General features: G+C 44.3%; 1 protein-coding gene across 1 annotated transcript in view; it reads right to left on the bottom strand.

Moving 5' to 3' along the window:
* Nucleotides 1-321: 321 nt before the first annotated feature.
* Nucleotides 322-17,456, bottom strand: part of LOC143004070 (kinesin-like protein KIF26A) — a 44,224-nt gene continuing 27,089 nt past the window's right edge. Inside the window, exons 7-18 of the mRNA XM_076154912.1 lie at nucleotides 16,920-17,112; nucleotides 11,172-11,378; nucleotides 10,954-11,047; nucleotides 10,590-10,873; nucleotides 9,341-9,542; nucleotides 8,962-9,121; nucleotides 8,249-8,411; nucleotides 4,479-7,575; nucleotides 3,048-3,235; nucleotides 2,047-2,070; nucleotides 1,707-1,857; nucleotides 322-506 (exon numbers count right to left, since the gene is read on the bottom strand). Coding sequence (XP_076011027.1) covers nucleotides 322-506; nucleotides 1,707-1,857; nucleotides 2,047-2,070; nucleotides 3,048-3,235; nucleotides 4,479-7,575; nucleotides 8,249-8,411; nucleotides 8,962-9,121; nucleotides 9,341-9,542; nucleotides 10,590-10,873; nucleotides 10,954-11,047; nucleotides 11,172-11,378; nucleotides 16,920-17,112 — 4,948 coding nt within the window. The remainder of the gene's footprint in view (nucleotides 507-1,706; nucleotides 1,858-2,046; nucleotides 2,071-3,047; nucleotides 3,236-4,478; nucleotides 7,576-8,248; nucleotides 8,412-8,961; nucleotides 9,122-9,340; nucleotides 9,543-10,589; nucleotides 10,874-10,953; nucleotides 11,048-11,171; nucleotides 11,379-16,919; nucleotides 17,113-17,456) is intronic.

Raw genomic sequence — 17,456 nt, 5'->3', positions numbered from 1 at the left:
CTCCTCCAGTTAAGCTCATGACATTCAGACTGACTACGTGAGGTTTTATTCATGAAGCGTCTGGCAGTTTCTCATTTTTGTTCATTCTGTCCAGTATTTTTCATAGACTGTCAATTTTCTGGGACAGCTTGACAGTGTTTTTTTTTCTCTTTAATGTTGGATTCAGGTTTCTCCACATGGGCCAGCCTGTTGTGAGGTTTTGAGGTTTTTACGTTTGCTGAACACGAGTCTTCCAGCATCTCCATCTCTCTTCCTCTGCCCCTTCTTTCTTCTTGTTCCTTTCCTTTCCATTAGTACTGACATCCATTTCTGTCACTCTTCTCACACTTCCACCTCTGGCTGTTCCGCCTGCATGGTGACACACGTCACCCCGCTGATGTCAAAGCAGGTCTCCATCATGACGTGTGACTTACAAAGATTAACGCAGTACTCTAGTTCAGCTGTGGCCTGATCCAGAGCCTCCAAGTACTCCAGTGACTCCTTGTCCAGGTCCTGGTCCACATCAACTAGAGTACAAAGACACGTAAAAAAGACACAAACAGCTTGGATTAGGTGTGTTTGTTTATCACTTAGCAATTCATTGTGTTTCAGAAATTTGACCAAGAGCTGAAGAGAGTCTAGGCAGGAACACCAGAAAGTCCAAATGACTCATAATCTGAAGCAGTGCAGAGGCAAACACTCAACAAAAATAGCCTTTGTTTGACATCCATGAAGGAGAATGTGAATGAGTGAGTGTGTAGAGACAAAATGCATGCAACACAGCAGGTATGTCAGGACTGTGTTAGTGCGGAAATGGACAATTTGTTGATTTTGCCAGACATGATTATGCCACATCATGCAATCCTACTCAGAATCTGTGGCGTTTGGTTCTTTCGGTGAACCTTCTGTTTCCGTTGGCTTCCATTTGACTGTGTCGCTACAGTCTCTTCATCGTCGCACTCTGTTCACACTGTGATTGATGGTGAAATAACAGACTCTGATCGGGCCGGACATGCTAGGATACTAATGGAGGCCGGCCAAGAAAAGCGCTCCATCCTCGCGTTCACACCGGGGGAAGGAGATGCTAATTTATAACGCTCCAGCGCTCGCATCACGCGCCTCGCCTCCCGCAGCCAATCCAAATCAGGCTTGAGACGCGGGGTCCAGGAATGTGGCCGAGAGGAAATAATGTCTTATTGATCTGCTGAACGCTAAAGCTGCACATGAAGGGAAGCATCGCAGGATTTGCTTTGGTTCCACACAGAGAGAAATTAATAAATTAACAAGCTTAAAGAGAACTATGTAAACGTCCTCCCTCTCTCCTCTGAGACGCCCGCCTGTTGAGTGGCTTCATTATCCTCCACAAATACATCACTTCCTCCCTCCAGCTGTTTGTTCAGGGGGGGGACCAGAAAGAGAAGATGATGAAGAAGGAGAGACTTTTACAAACAGTGATTCCTGTGTGGCTGCTTGGTGTATTCAAGGTCAGGATCTGCTTTTTGTGCTGAATGAGGAAAGGAGGAGGAGGGGGGTGGGTGTTATCCTCCAGCAGGGATCTCTTTATTTGTTTTTGCAATAAAAAGCTGTTGCTGTCTTCAGGTAGCTGAGAAAAGCCTCTCTGGGACACACAGTTCATTACATTTATACTGTTTATCTATCTCATGTTAGTGGCACCTATTGGTCAATTCATCAATTCTATATTGGTTAAATTAAAAAAAAACACTCACACTCTCCACTCCATTTGTTGGGGTGCAGCATCAGTCGGCTCTTGGCTTCCTCCAGCTCTACCTTCAGGCTCTCATGTTTGCTCTTCAGCTCTTGGATCTGCTGCTGCTGTTTCTCCAGCATTCTTAGCCTGGCGTTGAAGTAGAGCAGACCCTGGGTCGAACAAGACAGAGACAAATGAGTCCAACTCAACTAAGCCAAATTGAAAAAAACAATTATTGTAACGTTACATTTTAATCCACCATCTCTAGATCAATATAGTATTATTATTACTATTTTTATTATTTTTATTATTTTTATTATTTTTATTATTATTATTACATTAAAAGGACCACCTCTCACCTTTTCAACATCATGAAATGGCTGCTGTCGAGAAAGAGGAAAGAAAAGAAGAGAAAATCAGTGATTATAATCATTTTATCTACACATCAGATGCACACTGTAACCCTCTCTGTGTCTCTCGAAGAAAAATCATCTCTGGCTAATTGAAAATAAATCAGAGCGCCGTCCAGCTGAATTAACGTCTTCCTTCTCTGCACACAGAAGCTTAATGAGACGTTAAAAGAGGCAATGGCTCTAAAGACCAACCACCAGGGACCCTAATGCATTCATCACTGCTTCCCCCCATTCTCACCCCTCTCCTCTTCCGTCTCTTCCAGCCATCACTCACTTCCGAACCAATTAACACCAAACAGTAGTCGTCTCGGCGAGGAAATCAATCGCTGAAAGAACCAGGGCAGGATGAACTAGTGAAGATAAGCTGATCTGATGAAGTTGATCGTCTTAAATGTTAAGTGTGAACCTCGAGTACTGGCTGATGACTTAAGTGTTGTGAAAAAAGAAATGATTATTCACAACTGTACAGCGGTGCAAATGAGGTCACATGATCTACAGATTCTTTCAGAGATCGTCCTCGCTGGTTAATTACAACAAAATCCTGCAGCGCACACAATTGTAAGAGGGCTGCGAGGAGAGGAATGAGGACATGAAGAAGCTGAATGAATGAATGCTTGATGCCATGCTGATGTACTCTTACTCTCCTGTGGACTTACATATGCATAAAACCTGACTGTATGTATAAAGCTGCACAGAGTAAATGTTTCTTGCATGTCTCAAAATTCTACGAAAAGGCTGAATGTGTCATTTATAAATGTTTGTAACCATTACAACTTGTTCTCGTTAAATTGAAATGATAAATCCAAAATCGATAAATAATCATCAGCGATATCACAGCAACAGAATGTTGTTTGATTGGCCGATTCTTCCAACAGTGCCGTCTGGGAGTTTTTATTTAGTCTCACGATCCCCTAAATAGAAATCTGAACAGTTGGAGTCTGTCTGACCTCTGACCCCATCCCTGCTTCCCTCCTCTGCAGACGCTCCACGTCGTCGATCTCGTAGACTTTTATCTCGAACTGCTCCGTCAGGGTGCCGCCCAGGGGTGGCAGGTCCACCCACTGACCCCCGCTCTTCTTGCCCAAGGTGGACGTGTCCGGCAGGGGAACTGGGATCAGACGCCTCCGCAAGAAGCCTACAGCAGGTAAAAAGTGGCTCAGTTAGATAACTTAAATGATGAATTAATATTTAAATAAATGTGAACAGTGTAAACAGACTTCATTTAATAGAAGAAAGCAAGGTGACACAAAAGACTCAAAATAAAAAAAAGTGTCATATTTGTGATTTGTCTAACATGTGCTCTGTTCGTGGCTGTTTCTGATGATGAGATGAAAGTGGGCATTCAGTACCATGTTATCGTAAATGCTGAACATGTCTGAAAGTGCAGAGATGGTTGTTATTTCTCCTGGAGCGACTATGAATGGATACGCTCCTCACAGCGGAGCATTATCATAAAATCTACATCCGTGCACACTATCCAGGCCGTCTCTCCCTTACAACAGCGTTGAAGTGATTGTGATTCATGCAGCTGTTTCGTGGCAGTGACAGGCAGGTCACGCAAGCCTGATCCATATGCAGTCGACGCTCGTGTGATTCGGCTGCCATCAGTCTGTGGATCTCGCCTCGTTTCTGCCTCATGAATATTTCACGAAGCAGCGGCGATTCCCAGTGTACATATCCAAGACCAATTATCACTCACCACCACCGCCGCCCCTCCCCCACCCACTACACACACCAAACCAAAGCCTTCACACCCACACACTGCCAGAGACGCTTTTACTCCCACACTATCTGTCTCCACTTAACCCAGTGCTGTCTAAAGTCATTCTGATAATTTTCATTTGCCACCTAAAACCCGACTGTAAAAATAAATGCTTAGATAGAACTGGAAATACCATTTAAATTATCTTGAAATTTCCATAATTTCTTATTTTATTCTCGAGTAAGAAGAACTTAAAAACATTACATTGATTAATACATGATTGTTTAAGAGTTATCCCTAGATTTTTGTCAAAATTGGCAGGCTTATCATAAATTTACAGAGCACAAATGAAAGATTCATCAAAAATGGATAATCTTCTTTCTGGGTCGAATTTTTGTGTACACTTTCAATTTTCCTGGGTAGAAATATTAAGAATTCTTTCCTTCACAGATAAAATAATAATAGGTTTTCCTATTTATTTCTTTACTTTGTTGAACTAAAAAACATTTCAGGGCTTTGTTTGTGTAGAACCTGTCGAACCTGTTTCATTTCACATAATCTAGTAATTCATCTTTAAATTAATAGTATGGCGTGTAATTAAGATTCACTTTGGCAAATAAAGGGGCTTCAGAATTATCTTAGGTTTTATTATCTTGTCCCTAGAGCTCAGACTCACCGTTTCCTCTCTTCTTAGGTGATTTGGAGACTCTGCTCCTATTGGACGAGGACGCTGTGCTCTCACTCATGGATTCATGCGCTGATGAGGTGCTGCCAGTGGTCTCGCTGTCTCGTATCATGCTCTCATAGCCGCTGCTTCCCCCGCTGTGATAAAAAAGAGCTGTGCGTCCCATTGCGGGGGGCAACTCCCCGCTCAAGATGCTGCTGTTGTCGCTACCATGTCCACTGCTGTAGCGCTGTGGCCGCCGAGGTGCTGTAATCTTACTGTAAGGTGATGGTAGTGGTGTGTTGTTTGGCGATGCACTTATGCTACTCATACCGCTGTCACTGCCATCATTTTCAGCGATTCCTGACCCCCTGCTGAATGGCTTTCTAAGACTACCAGCAGCTAGCTCGCTTACCCGGCTGTTAGCGGCCCTGTTAATAGCCTGCTTCGTGCCCATGATGGTTCCCCTTACTTGCTTAGCTCCTGTGCCGACACGGGCTGGAGATTTACCAGTTGGAGTTAGGTTGGTGTTGCGTCCAGCTGTGATATCAAGAGTTTTTGTGGAAGACCCCAGGCTCTTGGCACTACTGGCAGACAGTGTTCGAATCTTCGACCCCCCAGAAACTGCAGCACGGGAGCTACTGCTACCTTTGGCCTGGACCTGTTTGCTTGTGGTTGCAAAGATTCCAGGAGAAATTAGGGAAGAAGGAGCAAGTGATGGGGTAGAAGCTGGAACCCCCAGTCTTGGTACTGATCTATTGCATCTGCTGCTTCCTGCCAAGTTAGCACCACTGTTGTCCCTTGACAATCCATGCTTGGATCCATCTGAGGTTCGACTGTCACATCTTTCCAAAGACAACAGACTCTCATAGTAGCGAGAAGAATCTGCTTTGGCCCCTCGTGTCTTTAGGCTTGATGTCTTGATGGAAACGTGTTCAGTTTTTAAACTGGATGTTTTTTGACTGAATGAATCTGCTCGCATCCTGAAACTGAATTCCTCCACTGAGGTTGATGTTTTAGGCATAGAGGCCTTTCCAGTATCACCACTTGTTTTAAAGGCACTTTGAGAAATCACAGTCCTTGACTTTAGATCCAGGCTTGGCTGCCTGACAATCGGAGCAAGAGATGCGATGCTTAAAGATCCAGACTTGGGTATTCCACTACTTTTCTGTCCATTTGACTTTTTCCCTAAGGATGAGAACCTTAAACTACCAGTAACCGAAGGGATGTCATAACTCCATTTAGATTCTGGGGAGCTGTGATGAACAGAAACAGTTCCCAGAGTTGTGGCTCCTCGTATGAGTCGTGGCATCTTGATCAGAGGATCTCCTCTCCTGCTGCTGGACTTCTCACAGCCATCCACCACTCTCTGAGCTGAGGAGGACACTTGTGCTTTTGGTGGACGAGGTACACTGTTGCTATTTCCTCCTGGCCTCCTAGACGTAATGCTGCCAGTGCCACTTCTTGGTGGCTTACCTGCACAGGAAATCTCGACCTCTCTGTGTTCAGACTGACTGCTCCCCTGAAGCCAACGTTCATCATGTCTGCCTTCCTGTCTGCTGCAGGATGAGGTAGGCTTGGTTTTCCTGGGAAGACTGGAATAGGCAGCAACACTGTGATGGGACACCGAGGTGTTCAGAGTACCAGCTCTCACTTTGGATCCTTTGAGGAAGGCTTTTGTAGAGTCACTCGAAGGGGGATTCTTGATAAAGGTGGATCTGTTCGGAGTCACATGGTCACTTTCCAAATCTGAGAAGCAAACTCCACTGTCATTCAGTGAACTCTTGGGACCATGTTGCAGAAATGGCTCTGTACTTGATGAGGGCAGTGTGGAAATCTCCTTCTCTGTGGATTGATTCCTCAGGAGTAGTCGACTCATTGGAGGAGTGCTCCCACTTTCAGCTAAACTCATGTTTACTTCCTTCGACCATAAGCCACTAGATGACTGTTTGCTGCTGCTGGGCATTCCCTGTGAGGTTGTAACACCATCTGAAGGCTCTTGTTGTTGAGACGTATAAGCATCAAACTCATCATTTATACTGCTGATAATACTAACAGGTTGAGAGGTTGTTGCTAACGGCTGCAGAGAACGATCGCTGCTGAAGTTAAAGATGCTGGAGGGCCGACCGTTGTCCGGGACGATCCCGATAGGAAGCTCCTCCACGAATGTAAACACAAGCTCATCCTCCCCGTTAAGCTCCACAGGTTGCTGCAGGGTAACTGTAGTCCTCAAGAAATCCCTGTCCAGGCACTGCCCAAATAGCGCTGCCCTGAGATGGTTCATCTCTATGGGGCCTCTGCTCCTATGATGGGCTCCATCCTCAAGAGGGGATACTTCTGGTTGTCCTTGCCTCAGTGCTTGTTGACTCATGCCAACTGGAGGAGTTCTGGCGACCATCTGCACAGGCTGTGACATTGTCCTGGGTGAAAAAGGGGAAGCAGAGGCCTTGTTTCCTTTAAGGTAGACCTTCGCTCGCACCACAGGCTCTGAGTCTTGAAGAAAAGTTTGCTGTAACGAGGAGGCTGAAATCTTCTCCCCATCTGCACTTGTCCTCCTGGAAGTGTCCATCACATTGCAAGTTGAGGGGACTTTGGTTCGGTCCTGATCAGGTTCATTTGTGCTTGTGCTTTCTGAGTTGTTAGGTTTAAGTGGAGATGTTGTGTCTTGAGCAGTTTCATTTTGAGTTCTTGGAGATGCCGTTTGTGCTGCCTTGCCCTCTGCAGAGAATGTAGCCTGACCCTCACTGCCATCAATACAGTCAAGTCTCTCCTGCAGTTCTGCAAATGTGTTACACTTAAGGTGATCGCCATCAGTCCTTGGTGCATCTTTGACACGCCTTTTAGTTAGCGAGGGGATGATGGGAACAAACGCAGGGGGCCCCTCATTGTCACTCAGCTCTCGGTCTGAAACGGCTGTACCCCCAGGACCAACATAGATGACGGTGTCACAGGAATGTTCACTGCTCGATGAGTAGTCTGGATCGCTGGAGAGCAACAGTGGAGTGTCAGGGTCGAGGGCAACTGTTCGAGGGTGGAAGGGTCGAAGGTGAGGTCGGTGGGGCCGACCCTCTTCACAGGAACTCTCACCCCCTGATGAGCTGGAGGCATACTGTCAGAGAGAGAAACAAGACCCGCTGAAGAACTACACAACAAATAACTTCAACAAATACATTTACTCAAGAACGATACTGGATATTGGAGATACAAGTTTCTCCCTATAAGCTCTGTTAATTTATTAGTTGAAAACGTTTGTCACTTGACACATGAACACTGGACATTTACTCACAATTGAGCAAGTACTTCGCCCATCACTGTTTAAGATTGTTTAGTTGTGAGCTCTGTGTGGAGACAAGTTCAAGGTTAAAGGTTCATAGCATGGGTTGACTGAAATCAATGTCAATGAGTCGTATAAGCTCATAACTCATGTTTTTATACGTTCTTTCCAGCTGCAGTACAAATCTAAAAGGCTGTCAATCATCCCAATGATCTCTGGGATTTCATTCGCCTTAAGGAGCTCTGATATTGATTGTCCTGTGTATAGAAATTAATGAGAGTAGGGACCTGGATGTGAAAAACATACAGATGTACATTATGTTTGTTTTTTCCATGTGTGTAATACCCTCAGAGAATCAAACACATGTTAAAACCCCTTCAGATACAGAGCAAGAAGAAGAAGAAAAATCAGTTTGTGTTCCTTTTCCTTTGCTTTACAGCTTCCAGTGTTCATCAAACCTGAGCACGATTTAAGTTTACTAAGCGAGAAAGACATGAACCTGCCATACCTTGGTCTTCTTCTTCCTCATGCGATGGATCCTGGAGGCCAGCTGCACTGTGGTCAGGGTCTCCATGTAGCTATTAGGGGAGTCAGAGATGTGTGCAATCATTGTGGTTCTGCAGTTGATGTTGCCCAGGGATTCGCTGAGCAGCATGGTGAGCTTACTGTCCCTGAATAATACATCAAGAAACCTTTGTTAGCCATCACAGAGACCGGAGAAGCACCACAATAACACAGTATCACACACATGTGCAACAGTTTGTCACACGCTGACACAAAGGAATAACAGCACGTCTCATTACATATGAATGAAACCACAGTTTGAACTTAATGCCGCAGAAAACCTGATGTGAAAAAGCCATTTCAAAAGAATCTTATGCTTCCACCACCACAATGCTGCATTTCCAGCACATTTCCAGCAACAAACACACACACTCATACAGAGATTACACATAATTATTCATTTTTTGAGTGACAATTTTATCATTCAAAAGATAAAACAAGAATGTTTGAACGTTAAAGCACAAGAAATGAAATGATGAAAAATAAGTCGAAAATTGCCTAAAATGTAGAATATCAATAACAGGAAGAGCCCATAAGTTGATTTTATAATTGATCAATCAGTGATTCAAAACTAGCCGAGATAACTTAGTGACTTTTAAATGGCTATAGCACCCCCACTGTCCAAACCCAGCATTGTTCCCAGGGTTTGATTCATACCTGTAGGGGACGTGCTTTGCTCCGTTAGCGAGAGCGAGGATGACGTTTCCCAATGCAGAGAGAGACAGACACTGACCCCCGCCTCCTTCTCTGGTCCGACTGATGTCTGTCTCACAACTTCCTAAATCCAGGAGGTGGAGGCGACTACGAACGGCAGACACTGAGAGAGGGGGGGGGCAGGAGGAGAGTTATTACCATGGAGATGTATGGCAGCTGTGGGGATCAAACAATAATAACTAGGGTGAAATCGTGGCTATGACAGGGAGGCGTGGGTGGAGGTGGAGATAACGTCACCTCTCGACTCGTTACAATTCATCGTTGTAATTTTACTTTTCATTGAATCTGTCTGTACTCAGCCACCAAACACACGGATTCACACACTGATTCACACACTGACTTGCTGCCTTGTTGCTCTTGTCTAGTTTCTCCTGGTGGAGGTGCAGCGTGAACAGGAAGTGCGAGTTCCTCCGACCATCCCAGTCGCCCGGCTCTTGGCTGCTCCTCCTGGCTGCCAGAGCGAAGTCTAGCAGGAAGGCCGCACGCTCAGCGCTGCACGCACGCAACTCTGTCTGGTTCTGCAGCTGAAGGTGACAATGACAGAGAAAGATGATGTAGAGGAGCATAATACGCAAATAAATAAATAAACCTGATGAATAAAATGATAACTTAATGACTTTGACTCAACAAACAGAACGTTGACCAACAGATTTACTAATTTCTGTTTTTGTCATAAGAAGTGGAGGAATTCCACAGAATTTGGTAAGAATAGGCCAATTTATTAGACACATCGACTCTGACAACAGACAGACAGACAGACAGACAGACAGACAGACAGAAAGACAGACAAAGGCCAGCACCAACTTGGCTACTTTCAACTTTTTAAGTCTTAAAATGACCCAGAAATGAACTGAAAGGGTGACAACAGCCTCATCAGAAAATGAGGAAACTAGACAAATGTGATGAAAGAAATGGGATTTAAAGTAAAGGGAGATAAAAAGTGGCAGACAGGACGAGGACAGGCTGAGGCTGTGTGGAGATAAGGCAGACTGAATAAGAATGAGGAGCCAGGGTCAGGATTAATTGGACAAGTGAAGGCGTCTCTGCGGTGAGGAGGAGGTCAGAGAGGCGAGTATTGGGAGGAGACAAGGGGTGGAAGAGAAGAAAAGGAGGAAGAAGAGAAGAAACGAGGTGACCACGTGAGGGAGAGGGACATCTGATTTTTATGAATGTTCCAGTTTGGATGGAACTTTGCTCTACGGTGAGGTGATAACAGGGTAATGATGGGTCAATGTGAGCATATCTGGGATGTATTAGGGTGCAGCTCTACTAATATGGATCTGATGGAGGAAACAGTCAGTGTTAACATTGTAATGGGATGACAATATCCTAATTTCCTCACAATAAGAAATGTGAATACTGTTGGTTAACCGCAACACAACTAAATATTAAAACTATCCCTCTGATCTAGGGTTGGGAGATGGAAGAATAGAAGAATAGAAGAACAGAAGAATAGAAGAATAGAAACAACTCAATGGGGTGTATACCTACAAACCATGATTCCCTAAAATTAGTAGAAAACTAGGCAATCGGTCAAATCAAGCCTAATTGAAAATGTCCACATTGTCTACCTGGGATCCACAGACAGGGTCCTCTTGTAGGGAAACCCCAGGGCCCGGAGCCTCCTGTTGAGACCCCGAGGAGGAGGTAGCAGAAGAGGAGCCGAGGTCTGCTAGGAGGTCGGTCAGCGTCTCCTCTCGGCCGGAGATCTCCACGGCTGATACTAGGACAGAGAAACGCATCCCTGCCTTCTCCTTGCGTTCCTCAATCACTTTGAAGACCCAGGAGATGGCGGTCGGAGCCACGCCCAGGCTCTGGGTGGAGCATTCCCGCCCAATCATGGTGTACGTCTTACCTGGAGAGGGGGAGTTAGCAATAACTGAAGCATGTCAAAAAAAGTGTGTACGTGCGTATGTGTGTGTGTCGTGGTCTTACCCAGGTCAGCGTGTCCGAAGCAGAAGATGCATCCATCTGCTCCGTTCACCACAGACTGGATGACCTCTGCCACCGTCCCCGAGCAAACCTCAGCCTATCAAGTTACAGCTTCAGTTAAAATCAGCCAATAACAGGAGAGCCCGTTTACTCTCACAGTGACAATTCTTGAATTAAAATAGACTTCACTGCTTTCTACGCAGACATCATAGACCTCTCACCTGTGATGCATCTTGGGAGAATATGGCGTCAAACATGAAGGTCTTAGGTGCAGCGGCTGAGGATGACCGCTTCTGAACGGCACCAGATTGTCCTCCATTTGCTGTCTCGCAGAGGGTGAGCTGCTTCTTGCATCCGTCCACCTTGAGGAAGGACATGGACTCAGAGGACTCGTTCTGTACCGAGCAGATCCGGACCATCACTCTGACCTGGAAAACAGACCATCATCAACACCTAGACATGATTCATGAAATGTATGAATGGAGATAGTGGGATGACCACAGTTAAACATAACCAACAGGGTTCAACCTCAGGGAGAACGAATAGCCACAACTAATTTCAAAACCGAATCGGCTTTTGCCATTTAGCTGACCGTTCCTACTGGTAGCGCTGTAGGAAAGGTCATCATATCGTTAAATTCAGGAGGTGTCATCCATGATCATGATTGTAACTTTCATGGAAACTGGACGGCAGTTGAGATATCGAGCTCTGGACCAACGTGACAAGCAAACTAATGAATGGACCAGTCAAGGATCTCAACCGGCAACCTCTCTGTCCTTCCTGACCTCCAGACTAAGTCCCGGTGTCCCCCCTCTGCCTGCAGGACTGTGTCGTGTGTGTGTGTATGTGTGTGTGTGTCAGCAGAACTCAGCGTTGACAGCTCTGATCCTCTGATTGGTTTTTTTAATGTGTCCGTCAAAGAGATGCTGAGTTGACGTTTAGCCCTCACGGCTGGGGATGGAGGCGGGGTGGAGATGGGGGATGGGGGGCGAGGGGGGGTGTGTTGAAGTTCAAAGCCCAAACCAATGTGAGACGCAGCAGATTTTTAACGACATGTCGCTCCGAGCCAGTGGAGCAAATCATCACCACCTCTGGTAAACCTCAGAAATGCATCAGCTGACAGAGACAGGAGGAAAGTAACTAAGTAAAGTATGGTTCTTCAGGTTCTGCCACAATAATCCACCCTTCAACATTTGCTTATTACCTGACAGCTGGCATTACTATTTACTTTAATGACTAGTAACTTTCTTTCATTTAATCCATCCCTCTCCCTTTCCAGCTTCTTACTTTGCCTTCTTGTCTTTCTTCAATTGCTTCCCTATTTCTTCCTTCCATCTTGGGTTCATTATTACAATCAATTGTGGAAGAACATTCAAGAATCAAGCGAGACAATATTTCACTATCAGAGACCTTTGAAAGATTCAATTTCAAAGCTGTCCGATGGGTTTAGTCTTAAATAGTCCTGCTGATGATGAACCTCTTTGTGTTTTCAGGATTCTCTCATCTGCATCTTTTCTGTCTTTTAGTATTTTATGAATGCTGGCAAATTTGGTGTTTTAGTACTAAGTGCAGACACTGAGCAATTCAAATGATTTCTCTGTCTGGGTAATGACAAACATCATGTATAATTAGAGGGAATAAACAGCCATTACATATTCTGTGTGTGTCTGATAATGGTGCATGTTCACACACACCCTCTGGATATGAGCCAGCAAACATCTGCTGATCGGCGGCTTTCCATAGATATGTTAAACAGCAAAGTGAGAGCGAGAGAGGAGCCCCAGAGGACTGTGGGTAATGGAGTCCAGATACCACTGTGGGTGTCTGAGTGACGTTGAGGCAAATGTATCAATTGTGCGTTTTACACAACAGATACGACTCGGATCAGCTTCCACCCAGTTGTTTGTATATTGATCGATTGATAAATACTGAGCCCAGGACAGAAAGTTCTCCTTCCAACTCAACACGTTTCTGCCAAACACGATGGAGGGAATTTATTGAAATTTTAAGAAAACTCTATTCTCTCTACTCTTGCTATGACATCATCAAATGCATGTCAGGCTCAAATGCAACAGATTCTGAGGAGCCGAATCAGGTGAATAAAGATTTAAACTGAATTACTTTATGTTGGATAATCCTAAAATTTACACACACTCTCCTGATTCAACCTTTTTTTGTGAGAAATTGCAAAAATATAGCAATGTGTAAATCACTCCAATCAGCCGCACTGCTTAAGTTCTCAGTTAATTTGATTTTGGAAAATAATCAAGCAGCCAAAGCGCTGATTGAATCGCAAACGTGAAAAAGTCGATAAAACGAGACAGGAGCTTGTTGGGTGGTTCATGATGAACCGTAATCCTCTGTAACACAACAACACCCTGATTTACATTCAGAGCAGCTCTTCTACAACTCATCATCACTCTTAACCAACCCCAGTTAGTGGAAAAGACTTGTTAAGGTTAATCAATTCCAATCAGAGCCCACCACTGCGGATTTGAAGGTCTGGGTGATGGTGTGGGCGAGAGAGCTTCAAATAGAGTGGAGCAGCTCTCGTTCGCTGATTGGACGACTGCTGCGGTCCACTACCATGTTTTTTTTTCCCTTTCAAGTGTGAAGTGGATCCATTTGTGCTTAAAGTGCTGCACTACTTTAATTTGATTAATTAATTAATTAATTTGAGAGAAAACTAGAGAGAGAGAGAGAGAGAGAGAGAGAGAGAGAGAGAGAGAGAGAGAGAATCATCTCCTGTTTTTCACCCTCAGGACCTTCATCATTTATCCCATCAAAGATCTTCATCATTTATATGGCTGCAAAGCTCTTTACACCCGAGTAGTAAAAGTGTCGTTAAGAAACTCATTATAACTCTGGCAGATCAAACTGTCCGTCATAGAAACTGACACAAGCACAAACTTCACTGCGGTCGATATGAGGAGTTTCTCATATCAGCCATCGACTACTAATAAAAGTCTTATAAAACACTGAGAGCGGATCTATAAAGGAGATTTCTTACAGCGGCAGAGATGGAGGAACTGCGCTCACCTGTCAGAAAGCATAACAGGAGCTTTTTATGAGGGAATCAAAGACAAACAAAGCCAATATGAAAAAGGATTATTTCGTATTTTGTAGTTTCTCATACAACAAATCACAGATGTCGGGATGTGTTTGGATTCGACCTGCATATATTTTGCGATACTGTGATCGGCGTCACATGAAATATTTACAATATATCTTCTATTCTTCTTTCTGGGAGAACCTTGGGCTTCAATCTAGACCAGTCGTCCTCAAATATGTTCCTTCAGCATGACATCACTGCATATTTCTCTCTCCCTGTTGTGCCTACATCCCAAATAACAAAAATATATTTTACCTAAAAGAATAAAAGCATTGAGTCCTTTACATCAAATAACAAAAACAGTGAAACCCTTTATATTTGAAAGAACTCCACTTACAATGCAGTCAAGGTTTGCTTCTGGTTTAAGGGCTTGGCAGAAATGTTTGTATTTTCACGATAGAAAGGTACAATTTATAGTCCTGTCTATAAGGGTTTTATTATAGGGCAGCTTTTTAAGTGAGAAATAAAAGCCAAATGTATTCAGTAGCTTATTCCCAGTCATATACTGTTTATGACTTCAGCATGGTAACTAAAGCTCTGAATAGAAGACCCACAAATGAATCAAGTCTATCAAGTAAACGTGAAGCTGTTTTCCATCCTGACTGTGTGGATGCAGCTCGTTTCTGTCACCGTTCAGTCCATCAGTCAGAGTAAGAAGCTGTTCAGTTTTATAGCGCAGCCACCGGGGGACGTTTTCTACACTGTAAGTACAAACAGCTCAGCGTTTACGAGCCCAGAGGAGCAATGAGAGGCAGAAGGCGGGAGTCTGAGGCTGGAGGAGAAAACGCTACATCACTGCATGAACTTCACCTTCCTGCTGTGACAGTTCCTCCGCTCAGCCTGCAGTATACAAGGCTATTTAGGGGGGAAAAACAACTGTGTGTGTGTGTATCTGTGTGGTGGTAGTTATATAAACAATTTTCTGTAACACAATTACAAGCTTAGAACATTAACAGAACAAAATTAGAAATCTAAATTCTACATTCTTCTCTCAAAAATTATCTGAATAATACAATTTATTTCAAGTCATGTGGTCCACTTTTTGATTGAATACATGAAGCTCAGTCAAAGAGTCCTACCGTACAAAAGAATCTCACAGCAGTGGCACATTGTTTTCAATCAGACTCAGTAAAGCACAATATGACTTGATAAGATGCAGACTTTCACAGTGTTACACTAACGACCCACACTGTGAATCCTGCAGGTTGTCAGTATTCCATCCAACCAGAAGCTGCTGGTGGTTCTCGGCAGCTCCAGAAGTGCCGAGCAGCAGAATTGTAACGTTGCGTATTGAGGAATTGGAGCAGGTCTGCTGCTGTCGAGCTCACTGGGCCTCATTAAAATGCTGTTTTATTTCAGTTTCCTTCATGACACAGCTCATTAACCGTTTCTGCTGCCGCTGCCGTCCAGCTGTCCGAATAAACTGGTTTGAAAATATAAATGGTGACTTGTGGCGGGCTGGAGGCCGTGAATCAGGATGCAGAGGGAGGAGGAGGGGAAGCGGCTGTTAGATCACTAATGAGGGAGATTCAGAGCGAACTTCAACTCCTTTCATCCACAAGCAGAAGCTGCAGCATCTTGACTTTAAAGCTGCACTTGGAAATATGTACTTATTAACAATTCCAGATATCAGCATGAGGTAAAAGCCGCAAACGCTTCAGCTGGAATCCTACATTGATATCATTGAAGGACTCTGATGCTTAGTTTCAAAAGAGGCAAAAAAGATGAGAGAGGCAAGTAAACAACAGTAAACACTTGGCCATGTAGTTTGCTTATTTGGCTTATATCATACAAGGACAGCTACGCACAGTACAGAGCTGTAGGTGCAGTACTGCCATAAAACAAGATGCCTACTGGACAGGACAAAACTGCTGAAACAAGTAAATAAATAGAATATAGACTGCAACTGTGAAATATTTAGATTTGTAGAACAAGCCAAAGAAATTTTGGCAATCGAGTATCCCAAAGCAGATTTGAGAGAGAAAAAACATTTAATCTGGACCGGGAAGATGTCAGAACACTTCACTGCAATCCAGTGCCTTTGTTTGGCTTAGTTTGAGTTTCAAGTTTCATTGTAGAAAAGCAACTCAGTCTGTGGTTGTTAGTGGACTGTTGACAAGAAGAACTAAGCAGTCAAAATGCACAAACACTGATTAAGGACTCATATCATCGACTGCAGTCCACAAACTCTCAAAGGCTCACTCAGTCAAACAGACCCTTCATTCTGAAACAGAATCGTCCTTCATCTAGACGACCTCTGACCTCCAAACCCTCCCACTGACCCCTTCAGCATAAATATTTCCCACAATATGTCATTAGTATGAGACAAATTCCGCTCTGGTGCTGGATTTATTGCATTCCTCTGGACTGAGAATCCAACTATGGCTTATGAGGCGACTGTAGAATAGAATCCATTAGAATCTAAGGGATCCACGAGGGGGTCTTCTATGGCTCCTTGAAGAGATTCTATGGGTCATTAAGGGGGTCGCAGGGGTCATTGTGAAAGTTCCTGAGGTCCATTCATAATGCAAGTGTCAGTGATGAGATTCAAGGTGTCACTGAGAATGTTCTTGGGGTCATTGAGGAAACTCTAGGGGTCCATTCTAGGTGTCATTAAAGAGATTCAAGGGGTCACTGACAAGGTTATAGGAGACCCTGAGCTGGTCCTGCTGGTCCCTGAGCGTTCCTGTAACTCCATCAGGACCTTCTACTGACTTTGAAAGAACGGTTTCATTTGTCACCCATCTACTTGCAAGTCCCCATAGGGAGCAAAAAAAAAGAATTCCAACATTTTGACAGATATAATCAGGGTCCCACTGGGGTTTGAGCTATAAAACCTGCATCTACGCGGTCTTACCTTCCCCATCCCTGGAGTGTCCTTGACCTTGGAACCAGCCCGTAGGAGGCATGGCGGGACAGCAGGCGGAGAGAGCTGCAAGGCCCCGCTGAAGCCCCCGGAGTAGACAAGCTGCCCCGGGTCCTCCACGGGCAACTCTGGAGGGACAGGGTGGGACTTCTTGCGCCTGGACAGGCTGAGCTTCTGAGCCGCCCTGGGAATAAACACAGACAGAAAAACAAGAAAACAGTCAATCTACAGAAATAAATGAATTGACTGTGAGAGATTAAGAAATGACATCCACAATACTTGCATCTGCATCATTAATCTTTATTACATTTGAGATTTGTCCTTTCCAATTCATTCATCTATTGTACTTTGTGTGTTCTCCTTTTGGATTCGGACGTCTGAGTTCCTAAAAAGTTACAGTGAAGTCCTGAATGTTTCCGTTAGGATAAAATGTCCTGAATTCTTCAGGAGCTCTGACACACTCATTACGATCCTCTAAGGTGTTTTTGGGTCAGTGCTGAAGACGCAGAAGCTATTTTCAGTCTAAAG

The sequence above is a fragment of the Genypterus blacodes genome, unplaced genomic scaffold (assembly GCF_046128005.1).
Source record: "Genypterus blacodes isolate CSIRO-AG114 ecotype Tasmania unplaced genomic scaffold, CSIRO-AGI_Gbla_v1 ptg000064l_1, whole genome shotgun sequence".
NCBI lineage: Eukaryota > Metazoa > Chordata > Actinopteri > Ophidiiformes > Ophidiidae > Genypterus > Genypterus blacodes.
The sequence above is the reverse complement of the archived record's forward strand: the minus strand, read 5'-3'. Positions and strand labels throughout refer to the sequence as shown.